Raw genomic sequence first — 13,822 nt, 5'->3', positions numbered from 1 at the left:
AACAAGGGGTCCAGTGAGCCTTAACACCCCACAGGTGTTTGACGACTGTTAAAGTTGGATGTGTAAATTAAGAAAACATTTTTTTTTTTTTTCACTAAAATGCAGTTTTTTCCCCAAATGTTACATTTTTACAAGGGGTTATAGGAGAAAATGCCCCCCCAAAATTTGTAACCCCATTTCTTCTGACTATGGAAATACCCCATGTGTGGACATCAAGTGCTCTGCTGGCAAACTATAATGCTCAGAAGAGGAGGAGCGCCATTGAACTTTTGGAAAGAGAATTTGTTTGGTATTGAAGTCAGGGGCCATGTGCGTTTACAAAGCCCCCCATTTTGCCAGCACAGTGGACCTGCCCCAATGTGACCCCATTTCGGAAACTACACTCCTCACAGAATTTAATAAGAGGTGCAATGAGTAATTTCACCCCACTGGCGTTTGACAGATCTTTGGAGCAGTGGGCTGAGCAAATGCAAAATTACATTTTCATTTTCACGGACCACTGTTCCAAAAATCTGTCTGACACCTGTGGGGCATAAATGCTCACTGTACCCCTTTATTACATTACGTGAGGGGTGTAGTTTCCAAAATGGGGTCACATGTGGGGGGGTCCATTGTTCTGGCACTATGGGGGCTTTGTAAACACACATGGCCTTCAATTCTGGACAAATTTTCTCTCCAAAAGCCCAATGGCGCTCCTTCTCTTCTGAGCATTGTAGTTCACCCGGAGAGCACTTTATGTCCACATATGAGGTATGTTCTTACTCAGTAGAAATGGGGGTTACAAATTTTGGGGGGCTTTTTTTTCTGTTTTGCCTTGTGAAAATGAAAAATTTTGGGTAACATTTTAGTGAAAAGTTTTTTTTTTTCATTCTTTTCATTTTCCCATCCAACTTTAACGAACATTCTTCAAACACTTGTGGGGTGTTAAGGCTCACTATACCTCTTGTTGCATTCCTTGAGGGGTGTAGTTTCCAAAATGGGGTCACATGAGGGGATTTCTTTTTTTTGCGTTTATGTCAGAACCGCTGTAAAATCAGCCACCCATGTGCAAATCACCAATTTAGGCCTCAAATGTACATGGTGCGCTCTCACTCCTGAGCCTTGTGCGCCCGCAGAGCATTTTACGCCCACATATGGGGTATTTCCGTACTCGGGAGAAATTGCGTTACAAATTTTGGGGATCTTTTTTTCCTTTTTATTTTCACAAGCGGTAAAAGTATGGGTCAACACCAGAATGTTAGTGTAAAAATAAATAAAAAATTACACTAACAGGCTGGTGGTGTAGCCTCCAATTTTTCCTTTTCATAAGGGGTATAAGGAGAAAAAAAAATTTGTAGTGCAATTTCTCCCGATGAACGGAAATACCCCATATGTGGCCCTAAACTGTTTCTTTGAAATAAGACAGGGCTCCGAAGTGAGAGAGCACCATGCACATTTGAGGACTAAATTAGGGTTTGCGTAGGGGTGGACATAGAGGTATTCTATTCCAGTGATTCCCTAACAGGGTGCCTCCAGCTGTTGCTAAACTCCCAGCATGCCTGGACAGTCAGTTGCTGTCCAGAAATGCTGAGAGTTGTTGTTTTGCAAAAGCTGGAGGCTCCGTTTTGGAAACACTGGCGTACAATACCTTTTTTATTTTTATTGGGGGGGGGGGGCACTGTAAGGGGTGTATATGTAGTGTTTTACCCTTTATTATGTGTTAGTGAAGTGTAGTGTTTTTAGGGTACATTCACACAGGCGGGGGTTTACGGTGAGTTTCCCGCTAGGAGTTCGCGCTGCGGGGAAAAATTTGACGCAGCTCATTCTTGAAGCAGGAATCTCGCTGTAAACCTGTCCGTGTGAATGTACCCTGTACATTCACATGGGGGGGGGGGGGGGGGGGCAAACCTCCAGTTGTCTCAAAACTGCAACTCCCAGCATGTACTGACAGACCGTGCATGCTGGGAGTTGTACTTTAGCAACAGCTGGAGGCACACTGGTTGGTAAACCTTCAGTTAAGTTCTGTCACCTAACTAAGTATTTTCCAACCAGTGTGCCTCCAGCTGTTGCAAAACTACAACGCATAGCATGTACTGATTGCCGAAGGGCATGCTGGGAGATGTAGTTATGCAATAGCTGGAGGTGTGCAACTACAACTCCCAGCATGCTGAGACAGCAAACTGCTGTGTGGGTGTGCTGGGAGTTGTAGTTTTGCAAGATCTAGAGGGCCACAGTTTAGAGATCACTGCACAGTGATCTCCAAACTGTAGCCCTCCAGCTGTTGCAAAACTGCAAATCCCAGCATGTGCAAACAGCTGTCTGGGCATGCTGGGAGTTGTAGTCTTGCAACATCTGGAGGGCTACAGTTTAGAGACCACTGGGAGCCGCATCGCCGTCCTCTTCTGCCGCTGATTGGCCGGTCCTCGTCGGTTCCCCGTTCTGCCATGCCTACTGTGGCTGGGCAGAAAGGGGAAACCGAAAGTTAACACCCCCCCCCCCCCCCCCCCGCCCTCGATCTGCTGTTGGTAGTCGCTTCTTGACGACCAATAGCAGGGATAGGAGGGGTGGCATGCCTTCCACCTCACTCCTATCCCTTCACGGGGATTGTGGGTGTCTTGGACAACCCCGATCCTCCTTATTTTCCGGGTCACCTTAGACCCGTATGACCCGGAATCGCCGCAAATCGCCGGTGTGAATTCACCGGCGACTTGCGGCGGTCGCCGAAATGGGGGGTGGGGGGGGCTTTTGATGACCCCCCTGGGCATTTGCATGGGGTGCCTGCTGATAGATATCATCAGTCACCCTGGTCCGGTCCCCGCCTGGCAGCACGCAGCAGGGACCGAAATTCCCACGGACGTATACGTTCTTAACTACCAGGTAGCTAGGAGGTACGCGTACGTCCTTGGTCCTTAAGGGGTTAAAGGTAGAGTTGCACATGGCATATTTTGCTACTTATTGGGAGAAATGTATCAATGTGTTTGTGTGCAGCCACTTAATTTATCATGCTTGGATTTATCGTGCTTGGAGACGTTATTTTGCCTACTTTTATCGCAAAGGTTTGCCGCAGTCATTTTTAGTGGCAAGTGTGCAACTTTTTCATATAGATGGCTTCTAAAGCTGTTGACTTTATGGTTGTGTTTGGTCAGGAATTTGCAGTGGTAATGTATTTATGATGGGCGAATTTACAAAAAGTCGTGTTTTGCGAAAGCAGCTGGCCTCGATATGTCACAAACCCACACCACCTCAACCACACTTAGAAAACTGCCAGTGCTGACTCCAGAAGGTTAGAACAGCCAAGCTGGCCATATGCTGTGCGACAAAATGATAAAGTTGGTGCATGACAGACAGAACTCCAACCAGAAAACATGCTAAACAAACTGACAACAATTTTAATACATTCCCCTCTTCGTTCACTGAAAAGAGACCATACTCACTAGTTACTGATGCAAAAAACAGGTTCAACAGGATACAGACCAGCCACACAGGTGCTGATAAGTAGCTACTTGCAGGACTGCCTCTTAGGTCTTCACAGGCTGTACAAAGGGCTTTCCCGGCTAAAATCCCTATTATTCAAAATGCCTCCCTCTTAGAAACCATTAAAGGGGGGTATTTCAGTGGCTAAAAACATCCAACCTATTCACAGAATAGGGGAGAAGTGTCTCATTGTAAGGAGGGTCCAACTTCTGGGTTTGCTGTAGTCTCCAAAACGGGGCGCTGACTTTACCTGCTATTGTCTATGGAGATATCAGAGTACCTGAATACTCATTCAATACACTTTTTTTTTCTTTTTTCTTTGTGAATTCTTACTTGCATTCCAAAGACTTTTCTATAGACCTTGCTGCAAACTGCCAACCTGGCATGTTTATGTGACCTCTTAACTTTCCATGTTCCATCCTGGCCTGACGACACAAAGCAATTTTTTTTTTTGTTGGTTTATTCTAAAGCAGTTGCTCATAAACATCAGTACCAGGATGCATTTCCGTCACTGACTCGCTGATTATTCTGCTTTGTGCAAGAAGTTTGAGCTATATTTGGCAAGTGACTCATTAGATTGTTTTCATTGAAAACTTGGTGTGCCTTACTACGTGTTGATATCTAACAATATGAATACAGCTAAGAGACCAGCTCCTTTGTTCTTTCAAACTGAGTTGTAAGTGAACATAGATTATTTGTTACAGAAGAGGCTTCATCAGATGTCAGAATTTGCTTTGTGGGTTGATTTGAAAGATACACTGCTTTTTGAGTATCGTACCTTCAGATGTGGGGTTTCTAAAAGGGATTGTGTGAGATTAGAAGAGCATGAGTGTTTGTATTACAACTTAGTCAAATCCACAGGTCTGCATTAGTCTCAAAGTTCCTGAAAATAAAATGTGAGTTTGCTGAAAGCTGTTGTCATCACATGTTAATAATATCTCTCAGCCCCATTTTAGTTACATACTGAAGATTGTTTTAGTGAAATTTTTCTTTTTTCTTATGGAAAGAACATCTATGTGGATGGTAAAATGTTTTCAATTTATTCTACAGGTTTAAGCAGCTCCACTTCATATTATGGGATTGGGGAGTGGCCGCAGAGCAATGAAGTCTCCACCACTTCTTATAGCAGTGCTTCTAGCATGTGTGTTTGTCCTGGGAATAAACTACTGGATTACGAGCACTCGATGTGTGGAATTACAGGTAAAATATATTTTCTTAGTTTGTATGTATTTATTTTTTTAAACAGTCTCTGTGCTGCACAAGCTGTAGTCAATTTTGTTCATCTTCTCATGGCAGATGTATAAACCCAAACATGTTTTGTAAAGCTGATGTGCTATCATGTACTGTGCATTTTGTATTTTGTCTCCTCCATTACATGAATTGGAGTGGACATCAAAGGACACTGCACATGTGTAGGAATATAAATCGCTTTGTACTTTAGTGAAAACTGAATGAATGAATCTTGAATTTCTATAAATGGTTTTCATGATGCTAAAGTGGAAAAAAAACTAAAATGTTTGTTTATACCCTGGAAAAATATTTCATTCATGAAGCCATGCCCTTTTGTGAACAGGTTTGGCTGAAACAGGATATTTCACTGATGAAAGCGTTTCAGTTATGTGGTGGAAATACAATTCACCCTCCATTCTTACGGAAATCAGTTTTCATTAGTAACACTTTGTATGAGTATGTACTTTGTATCACTTTGTATTGAGTGTATGAGACACTTTAAGTGTACATGTCATATCAAAAGATGTAAAACCTACATTTATTTTTTGTTAGATTAAAGGGATATTCCTGGATTATTTTTTTTTGACTATGCTACAAGTTAGTGTAGTTCATAATATAGTGTATGTACCTGTGTGTGACGTGGTCTCACAATTCTTCTGTGATTATTGCCCCAATATTTATTTTAACATCATACAAAATTACTCATGTCTCGGGATTTCCCAGATTGCAGTGCATCGAGACCTCACATCACTAGTCAAGTGATCAGTGGGAGCCTGTCATTCTTTCAATTTTACGGACGTGATACAGTGATGGGACATCGTGGCGGAAAAATTACTGCTTGCAGTAATTTTCCGCCACGATGTCCCGTCACTGTATCACGTCCGTAATGAATTACGGGCATATACGGGTGCAAACGGGCAGTTACAAAACCCCATAGGCTGCAATGCGATTTAGTCACGGCCGTCAGGGGTTTTGTAATGGCAGGTTTTCCCCGATACAGTGACGGAACTTCTGACGGAAGTTCCTAAACGGAACTATTTCATAGTGTGAAAGAGGCCTTAGATTCACCCAGATCAGACAGGGTTTATGCCCAATATGGCCATGAATATCAGTTTATAGAGATTTTGCCTAATATTTATGTGACACATAGGTATAAACGCCTGGGCTTTATAGGATTTCTTGACACCTGTGATTCTGTTATGTGGTAGGTAGAAATTGCTCACTAGGCCCTTATTTCTTTATCTTGTGTTAGATTACTGTCTGAAATGCCAACAGCGGTAGTACATACCAAAAGGTGTTTCATCTTCATTGTTTACCTTAGCAATTGAGCCTTTGGTGGTGGCTATTCACCATTCTTAACCTATAAAGGGTATCCAGAGGTACAGTGACCCCCTTGTGGAAGCCACAGAGGTCATACTAAAGGCCTGGAACATTATTTTACTGTCTTTTTTATTAGTTAGAAAAATTATTTTTAAAATAGTTTTATCTACATCCATTTCTATATATTTATCATGCTTGCCCTGTTTTATCCCTATGGAGTTTTTCTATAAATTTAAACCTTTATCTGGCAGGGGAAGTATCCTAGATTTAGCTTGGAAACCTTACAAGCTCCTCAAGACCTTAGGGGGAGGGGTGTCTTACCTGGGCCAGCTCCCTCGATGGTGCCTCATTCTTCACATACCCAACACTTATTTGAACACCCGTAATAGAGGGTTCTGGGCTGGTAAAGGTTTCAGATAAGTTGGTCAAAAGCCAGAGATTTTCACAACATTTTAAACTACCAAATCTTTTAAATTCCTTTAGTTCTTTTAAGAGTCAAACAAAGATGCTTTATTGATAGGCGTACAGATAACATGTAAGGAAAAGCATTGAAATAATGAAAAGGAACCAACGGCCCAGTTAGGCCTTAAAAAAAGTAACAATTGGTACAAGTTATGCATTAGACATTAACAATACAATGATAAGCAGCACAAAATCACAGTGGTAGAAAAAAGGTATAAGGCGTTTGACGGCTGGTCATCCCCGACAATAAACAATAGAGTCCCTCCCACCCCTCAACACGGAGATCAATAAAGCAAAAAACTGCAGCGGACATTAGGACAATGGGCTGAAGATAACCACGGTTCCCACAAACGATCAAAGGAGGACACAGCATCATCTCTAATAGCAGATAACTTTTCGTTAACCTCATTATGCTTAACTCTATCCACTACCTTCTCAAAGTCTAAGGAGGTTTTTTTTCCATTGCGATGCTATATAAATTCTAGTAGCCATCAAGATAAATTGAGCTAGACGAAAGTGACCAAAGGTCATTCTCTGTGGCTTAGTACCAAGTAAGCAAAAAGCCGGGGTACGTGACACATAAGTACCCAAAAGGGAGCCTAAAAGATCTAATAGTCGTCCAAAGGCCCACCACCACCGGACAACCCCACCATATATGATACATGGTTCTCCTTTGTCCGCACCCACGGAAACATAATGGGGGAAACATCGGGGTAAATAGAGTGAAGTCGCGAGGGAACCATGTATACACGGTGCAGAACCTTCAACGCTGTCTCCATCAATGTCACTTGCCAACTCCCCTTCCCCAAAACCACACAACCCTCCCTCCATTGGGGTAAAGACAAGGTGTGATGCAGGTCCGCTTCCCACGCTAACATGAAGGGCAGTTTCTGATCAGGAGGGGGATCATTAATATGAGCATACACTAGGGAGAGGAGCCCGACATCCATGGGTCTATAGAGAATGAAAGCTTCATACATAGTAGGGTGGAGTGTAGTCGTGTTACCCAGAACAGTACGATAATAGGAAAATATCTGGTGGGCTCTAAAGGATTCACCATCAGGCATGTCATATCTTCGTCTGAGAGACAGTAATGTGTACATCAAACGATGGTCAAAAAAGTCAGACTCGTAGCAGTTTACTATCAATCCACCAGTGGAAAAGGGAGGGAGTAAGACCAGGCAAAAAGAGAGGGTTGCAAAGAAAAGGAGTCAGAGGAGAAGCAAAGGATTGCAAGCAAAATTTGAAGCGAACCAGACGCCAGAGAGACAAGGAGTAGAGGGCAATCTGTGCCGACGTAGGGACCAACGTAGCTATAGGGCTCGAGGTCCACATCAAGGATGCATAGGAATAAGGGGACAACAAAGAGTCCTCCAGTCTCGTCCAGCGAGGTGCTCTATCCAGAGCATTCACCAGTGCCAGTTGAGCCAATCGTGCAGCATAATAGTACTTAAGAAAATCGGGCACCGACAAGCCACACGACTTCCTATTATAATGCATGATTCGCCTGGAAATACGCGGTCGTTTGTTCGACCAAATATAATTAAAGGAGTCCCTTTGCAAAGCAAGCAAATCACGCTTTGCTACAGGTATAAACAAATACAACAACTTAGGTAAAACTACCATTTTTATCACGTTCACCCTACCCAACCAAGAAATGTAAGGATAATTCCACTTGGCCAAATCAGATCTAATAGATTTATAAAGAGGAACAAAGTTAGTGCTATACAATGATGAAATGGATGGGGTAAGTTTCACGCCCAGATCTTTAGTTCTTTTAATGCGCAATTTGGTTCCCTACAAATAACATTAGGTTTTACTAAGTTAAATCTTGAGACTTCTGTAAGCCTATGATTCCCTCAATGAACTGTAGCTCAGCTGTGCCAGTGGCACTCGTGCAGGCTCAGACCATGACAATCCAAATTTTAGGACTTCAACTCCCATCAGAGTTACAGGTTCCTTACAGCCTCAGACTGCAGTCTGTGTTACATCTGGTCTTAAAACCCAGTAACAGGCTGTTTTCAGCACCTGTGCTAGTCAGGAAAAGAACAAAAAGCCCCACTGCCATCCTGCCTTTCATTCCATAAAAATCCAGGCCTGAAAAGACTTTAACAAATTCCTTGCAGATATAGTCTGCTAGGGTATCAACTATTACTGGATTCCTGATATCTCACCCAGATTTCCCAGGATGAGATACACTTCCTGAAACCTGGTAGCTACATATGACCAGTACCTTGAGGAAATCTTGCCAATCCCTATTCACCATTCTTGTCATTGTCACCTCATGTTATTAAATGGACATTTCTCCTGCCTACTCTCTTGTTTCTTAGCCCATGTAAAGAATTATTACATGGATATAACATTGTGTAGTTTTTATATCCAAAATTATAAATCCGTTTTGTCCCCAAGATCTTGGGGAAACTCTGCTGTTGCATTGAAAGTGCTTAGACATTTAAAAGCATGCCTGCTTTTATATTTGTAATTCCTAATGGAAGGAAAAATAACAATGATCACGGATAAAAAAAAGGTTAATAAAGTTATATTTTTGTTCCATGACTTCAATCCTCCTGTGTTAATCTTGGTTTGTTACATAATTGTAGAGCCGTGTAATGGAGTTGGAGGGCAGGATTCGCCGGGCAGCAGCAGAGAGAGGGGCAGTTGAGATGAAAAAGAATGAATATGAGGATATGCTGACAAAGCAGAAGAATCAAATAGACACTATCCAGACCTTGCACAACTCCCAGATGCAGAATATGCAGCAGTTATGTAAAAGTGAGAAGGTAAGGCTTCCTCCAATTCTAGCTACCTTTCCTTCCACCATCTACACTTACTAGATTTCAGTGTTTGCTTTTACTGATTTTTTTTTTTCGAATTGTACATGGCCTTATTACTATAGGGACTGATCATGCAGTTTTTCATTAAAATATAAATGTTAGAGAATATGCGTTGCACTTCTCCAATGTTCAAGTTTAGGTTAATTGTCTTGAGCAGCACATTTCACATTGAGGGATAAATATTTGTCAATTTTAATGTTCTTAAAAAATGTTTTTATTTTCTATTTAGTATATCTGTATAAATGTAGGGCAGATTGAACATGTAAAAAGATTGTTTTGACAGGTGTTCTGTATTTTTCTTGCATCACTGTGCCCAATGTATAAATCCAAGGTTTGCTTTTAGAAATAGTAGAGTTTCCTTGTTTAAAGGCTTTGCCTATTTCCGTCGCTAGGATGGACTACTCAGATGCAATATGTTGTTCAGCAGTGATCAATTTGCCACATTAAAATAATAAGAGGGGACATACATTGTGGTGCTATCACTGGTGTGCTGCCAAGCTGTATACCACCTATGACATTTTACAGATTGGGATGTATAAACAGCTAATAAGCTTGGCATTATTTTCCGAGTTCTCACTGCCACAGGGGTACTATACATCTGATGCAGTAGCAGGATAGCATAACTAATTTGTAAAAGGGCTAAAATAAATGGCCTTTTCTGACCTGGTAGTACAAGGCTGCTGCTGTTTTTTTAAATTTTATAACATTGATCTTTATGGAACAGAGAGGAGTGACAGTAAGCAGTGATCTCTATCGCTGCATACTGTCTGGCCCAAAAAGAGTTAAGTGGAGGTGCATGGCATCGCCATTTAACTCCTTCCTCACTAACAATCATGGTGCAACTCCTGCTCTTTATTGGGGCACCCTTTACAAATAAGGGACTCCCGTGATTTTGACAAGAGTCCGGGTTTGTGTACAGTAAACTGCAGTCTGCTATGCATCACTGTTTACTGTACGTGCCGCAGAGGTAAGTTTTATTCTAGGGTTGCCAGAATAAAAATAATAAACTTAAGCTCATCTTCTGCCTCTCCCCACTTCTGCTAGAATCAGTCTTCTGGCTGTGGTCAATCTGGATTTGGGGCCAGACACCTCACACCTAGGTCGCCTAATCACCGCCCGCAGCGATGTCCTGCCTCAGTTGGTGAAAGGCTGAGTGGCAGTGTCATGTAAACAGACTCGGGCACAAAAAAGAAGGCTGGGCCTGTTACATAAGATTGCCACTCAGCCTATCATCGGCAGAAGCAGGACATCACTGAGGCAGGCAACTAGCTGAGCACAGTCATGTATCTGACTGAGGCCGGAGGACAGAAGACCATTCCAGAAGCATCGTTAAAGTTTATTTTATTTTTTTTATTCTGGCTGCTTCAGCATAAAGAAAAAATGTAATTTTTTGCTGGATAACCCCTTTAACTCCTAACACTGTTGGGTTGGCACTCTGCAAAGCAGGACCTGCAGGTTTGCTGTTTCTTTAAGGGTACGTTCACACGAGCGGACCCACAGCGTATTTTACGCTGCAGATCCACCACTGAAGGACCCCTGCATGGTGGCTTTACATGTGCCTGCTCGGAGCGGCAATATGCTGCTACAAGCAGACACACTGCGATGTGCGAGTCGCAGTGCGCAGTATACTTGTACATCATGACAGCTCTTGGCCTAGCTCATGGAGCAGGGGGAGCGGCCATGATGTGTGCTAGTACACCACACGTAGTAGTGTGTCTGCTCGTAGCAGCGTATTGCCGCTCCGGTAAGGTTCATGTAAAGCCACTATACAGCGGTCCTTCAGCGGTGGATGTGCAGCGTAAAATACGCTGTGGGTCTGCTCGTGTGAACGTACCCGAATAGTCGATTTGCTACCCATTAAGGGCAATAGATAGCAATTGACTGCGGATTTCCTGTTGCTAAATCTGCTGTGTGAATTCCAGAGCAGACTCGCTACATGTATATGTACCCTAAAGGGGCTTTCCAGGGCTTTTTCTCTGATTGGCGTTCCCCAGGATAGACTACCAATATCTAAATTGTGGGTGGTCCGACACCCGGCATCTTTGGCAGTCAGCTATTTGTCAATACTGTGGCGCCCCTATACACAGTGAATAAAGTTGGAAGCAGACCGCTCTGTACAGCTCTTTGTAGTGGCTCTGTTGGGTTACTTCAGCTCCATTCTTATTCACTTTGAAAGCTAAGTTGCTGTAACCCAGCATGGACACTACTTAGTGTGCAGAGCTGTCTGCTTCTAATTCCATTCACTGTGTATGTGAGAGCTGCAGGGTGTCTGACCCCTACGATCACATCTTGATGGCCAATCTTGAGGGTTTATTCACACGCTGAGGGTAAGGTTTTGCTTACATTTTTGCAAAATGATGCCATAACTGCTGCATTACCATCATTTCCATCGCAAAATATAGTTTAAATTATGTGAATAAACCACTCCCTTGTCCACTCCCTTGTTTTTCTTGCTTGGTAACCGCCAATCCTCTTATATATAGCTCCTCATAAAGCCTTATAGAGTTGTCAGACGAGATAGCATTGGACTTTGTATGTTACAACTATATAAAACAATGTCTTCAGGGTGTTGGGTAATTGCATGTGTAAAACATATAGTTCTCAGGATTATTGCTAGTGATGAGCAGGAATACACTGGGTATTTTGAATGTCTTTCTTGAGCAGTTTTTTTTACAGTTTCAGTCCACATAGATATAATCTGTGTGAAATTTCACTTCATATTGTATTTTGTATTACTTACATAAATTAAAGGGAACCAATCACCAGTTTTATGCTGTCTTAACTACAGGCAGCATAAAACAGGAGCAGGCAGCGCAATCCTAACACACTGATTTATTCTAAAACACCTGGACGTTTCAAAGTAAATTGTGGTTTTAAAAATGCTGCTCTTAGCCCTGCAAGAGCTAAATGACGTGTCTCTCCTTATTCGTCTATAGGATGAGACTCTTGACTCGCTTGCAGGGCAAGCAGCTTTATGAGACCTGCCCTAATGACTAGTGACAAGGGTCCTGACAACATTTTTAAATTGATTTTTTTCTGAACTGCTCGGGTGTTTCAGAGTAGATCATAGCGTGTCAGGATCGTGATGCACCTGTTTTGTATCCTGCATAAAACAGATTCCCTTTAACTTGTGCTCATCCAGTGTTGCAGCTTGTATTTTATGAATCAGAGGTACATTCACAATTCTGCAGGCTTCGGAGCTGAACTCTCATATTATATTGCAGCTGCACGTTGCTTGCATTTTGGTGGGGGTTTACTGCAAATTTGCAACTGAAGATTTTCAAAAAAACAAAAATAAGTCAGTTGGTCTAAAACCTCATCCACTGTGCTGCTAACGTATTTTGCTGAACAAATACCATTTGGTTTTGTAAATTCTAAACTCCACAATAAACATGGGGCTATGGTTTTCTATTTCTTTTACAGGTGAATCTACTGAGCAATTTAAGTACTAAAGAAAGTCTTATACAATCTTTTCAAGGTAAATGGTCTCGTACTTTTGTACCCAATTCTGTATTTGCATTTTGTCATGCATCATTTGTACAGCTATACTTCACTGAACTCTTATGCATCTGAAATGAAATAGTGTTACTGCTTAGATGGGTCCTCGACATAGATTGTAGGACTCAGAGCTAAAACCTGTATTTACCACATTTATGGCATATCTTATGGCTAAAAAAATACAAAGTTGAAATAGGCTGTGTCAATTATCAATGGAAATCAAATTTATCAACCCATGGAGGTCTGGATATGGAGTCACACTCAAAATCAAAGTGGAAAACCACCCTACAGGCTGATACAACTTTGTTGTAATGTCCTTTTAAAACAAGTCAAAATGAGTCTCAGTAGTTTGTGTGGGCTCCATGTGCCCGTGTGACCTCCCTACAACGCCTGGTGTGACCTCCCTACAACCGTGTTTGACCACGATTTTGTCTCCGGTTTAAAAACCGTACTGCAACCGCATAAGTTTTTTTTTTAACATGGACGTCAATGGGAAACGCACATGTATACGGTTCCATACGGGAAAAACTTATAAGTTTTTACTTTGCACATGCGCATTTGAATCCTAAACTCCCCACCCAAGACCCCTCCCATTAAAAATGGGCAACATTTTCAAAAACATATGTTTTTTTTTTCTATAAAAACTGACGGAACTGTATGCACTTTTAAAAACAGCATACTGTTTAAAAACGCATACGGCTTACTTTTTTCCATACTGTTCCATCCGTTTTTTTGCCATACGGTTTTCTTTAGAAAAACGGATTGAAAACAGTATGGCAAAAACGTAGTGTGAACCCAGCCTTAGGCTGGGTTCTCACTACGGTTTGTAATTACGGTTCCCGTATACGGCTGGGAACCGTATAGGGAACCGTAGTTAATGTATGTCTATGAGCCGACCGGAGTGAATCGCAGCCTCCGGTCGGCTGCTTTTTCGGCCGTATGCGGTTTCCCGACCACAGGCAAAAACGTGGTCGACCCTCATACATCCCTGTATATGGAAAAATTTTAGTTATAGGGGTTAGATG

The 13,822-nt window shown here is 42.2% G+C and overlaps 1 protein-coding gene across 3 annotated transcripts in view; it reads left to right on the top strand.

Annotated features, from left to right (window-relative positions):
- GOLM1 (golgi membrane protein 1) overlaps positions 1-13,822 on the top strand; it is a 93,886-nt gene that overhangs the window by 27,855 nt on the left and 52,209 nt on the right. For all 3 annotated transcript variants that reach the window (XM_056524477.1, XM_056524482.1, XM_056524467.1), the window contains exons 2-4: positions 4,504-4,653; positions 9,066-9,245; positions 12,723-12,777. In XM_056524477.1, the coding sequence (XP_056380452.1) occupies positions 4,528-4,653; positions 9,066-9,245; positions 12,723-12,777 (361 nt within the window). In that variant the 5' untranslated portion in view covers positions 4,504-4,527. The remainder of the gene's footprint in view (positions 1-4,503; positions 4,654-9,065; positions 9,246-12,722; positions 12,778-13,822) is intronic.

This window comes from Hyla sarda, chromosome 1 (genome assembly GCF_029499605.1).
Source record: "Hyla sarda isolate aHylSar1 chromosome 1, aHylSar1.hap1, whole genome shotgun sequence".
Lineage (NCBI taxonomy): Eukaryota > Metazoa > Chordata > Amphibia > Anura > Hylidae > Hyla > Hyla sarda.
Note: the sequence above shows the minus strand (reverse complement) of the source record. Positions and strands in the feature narration are given on the sequence as shown.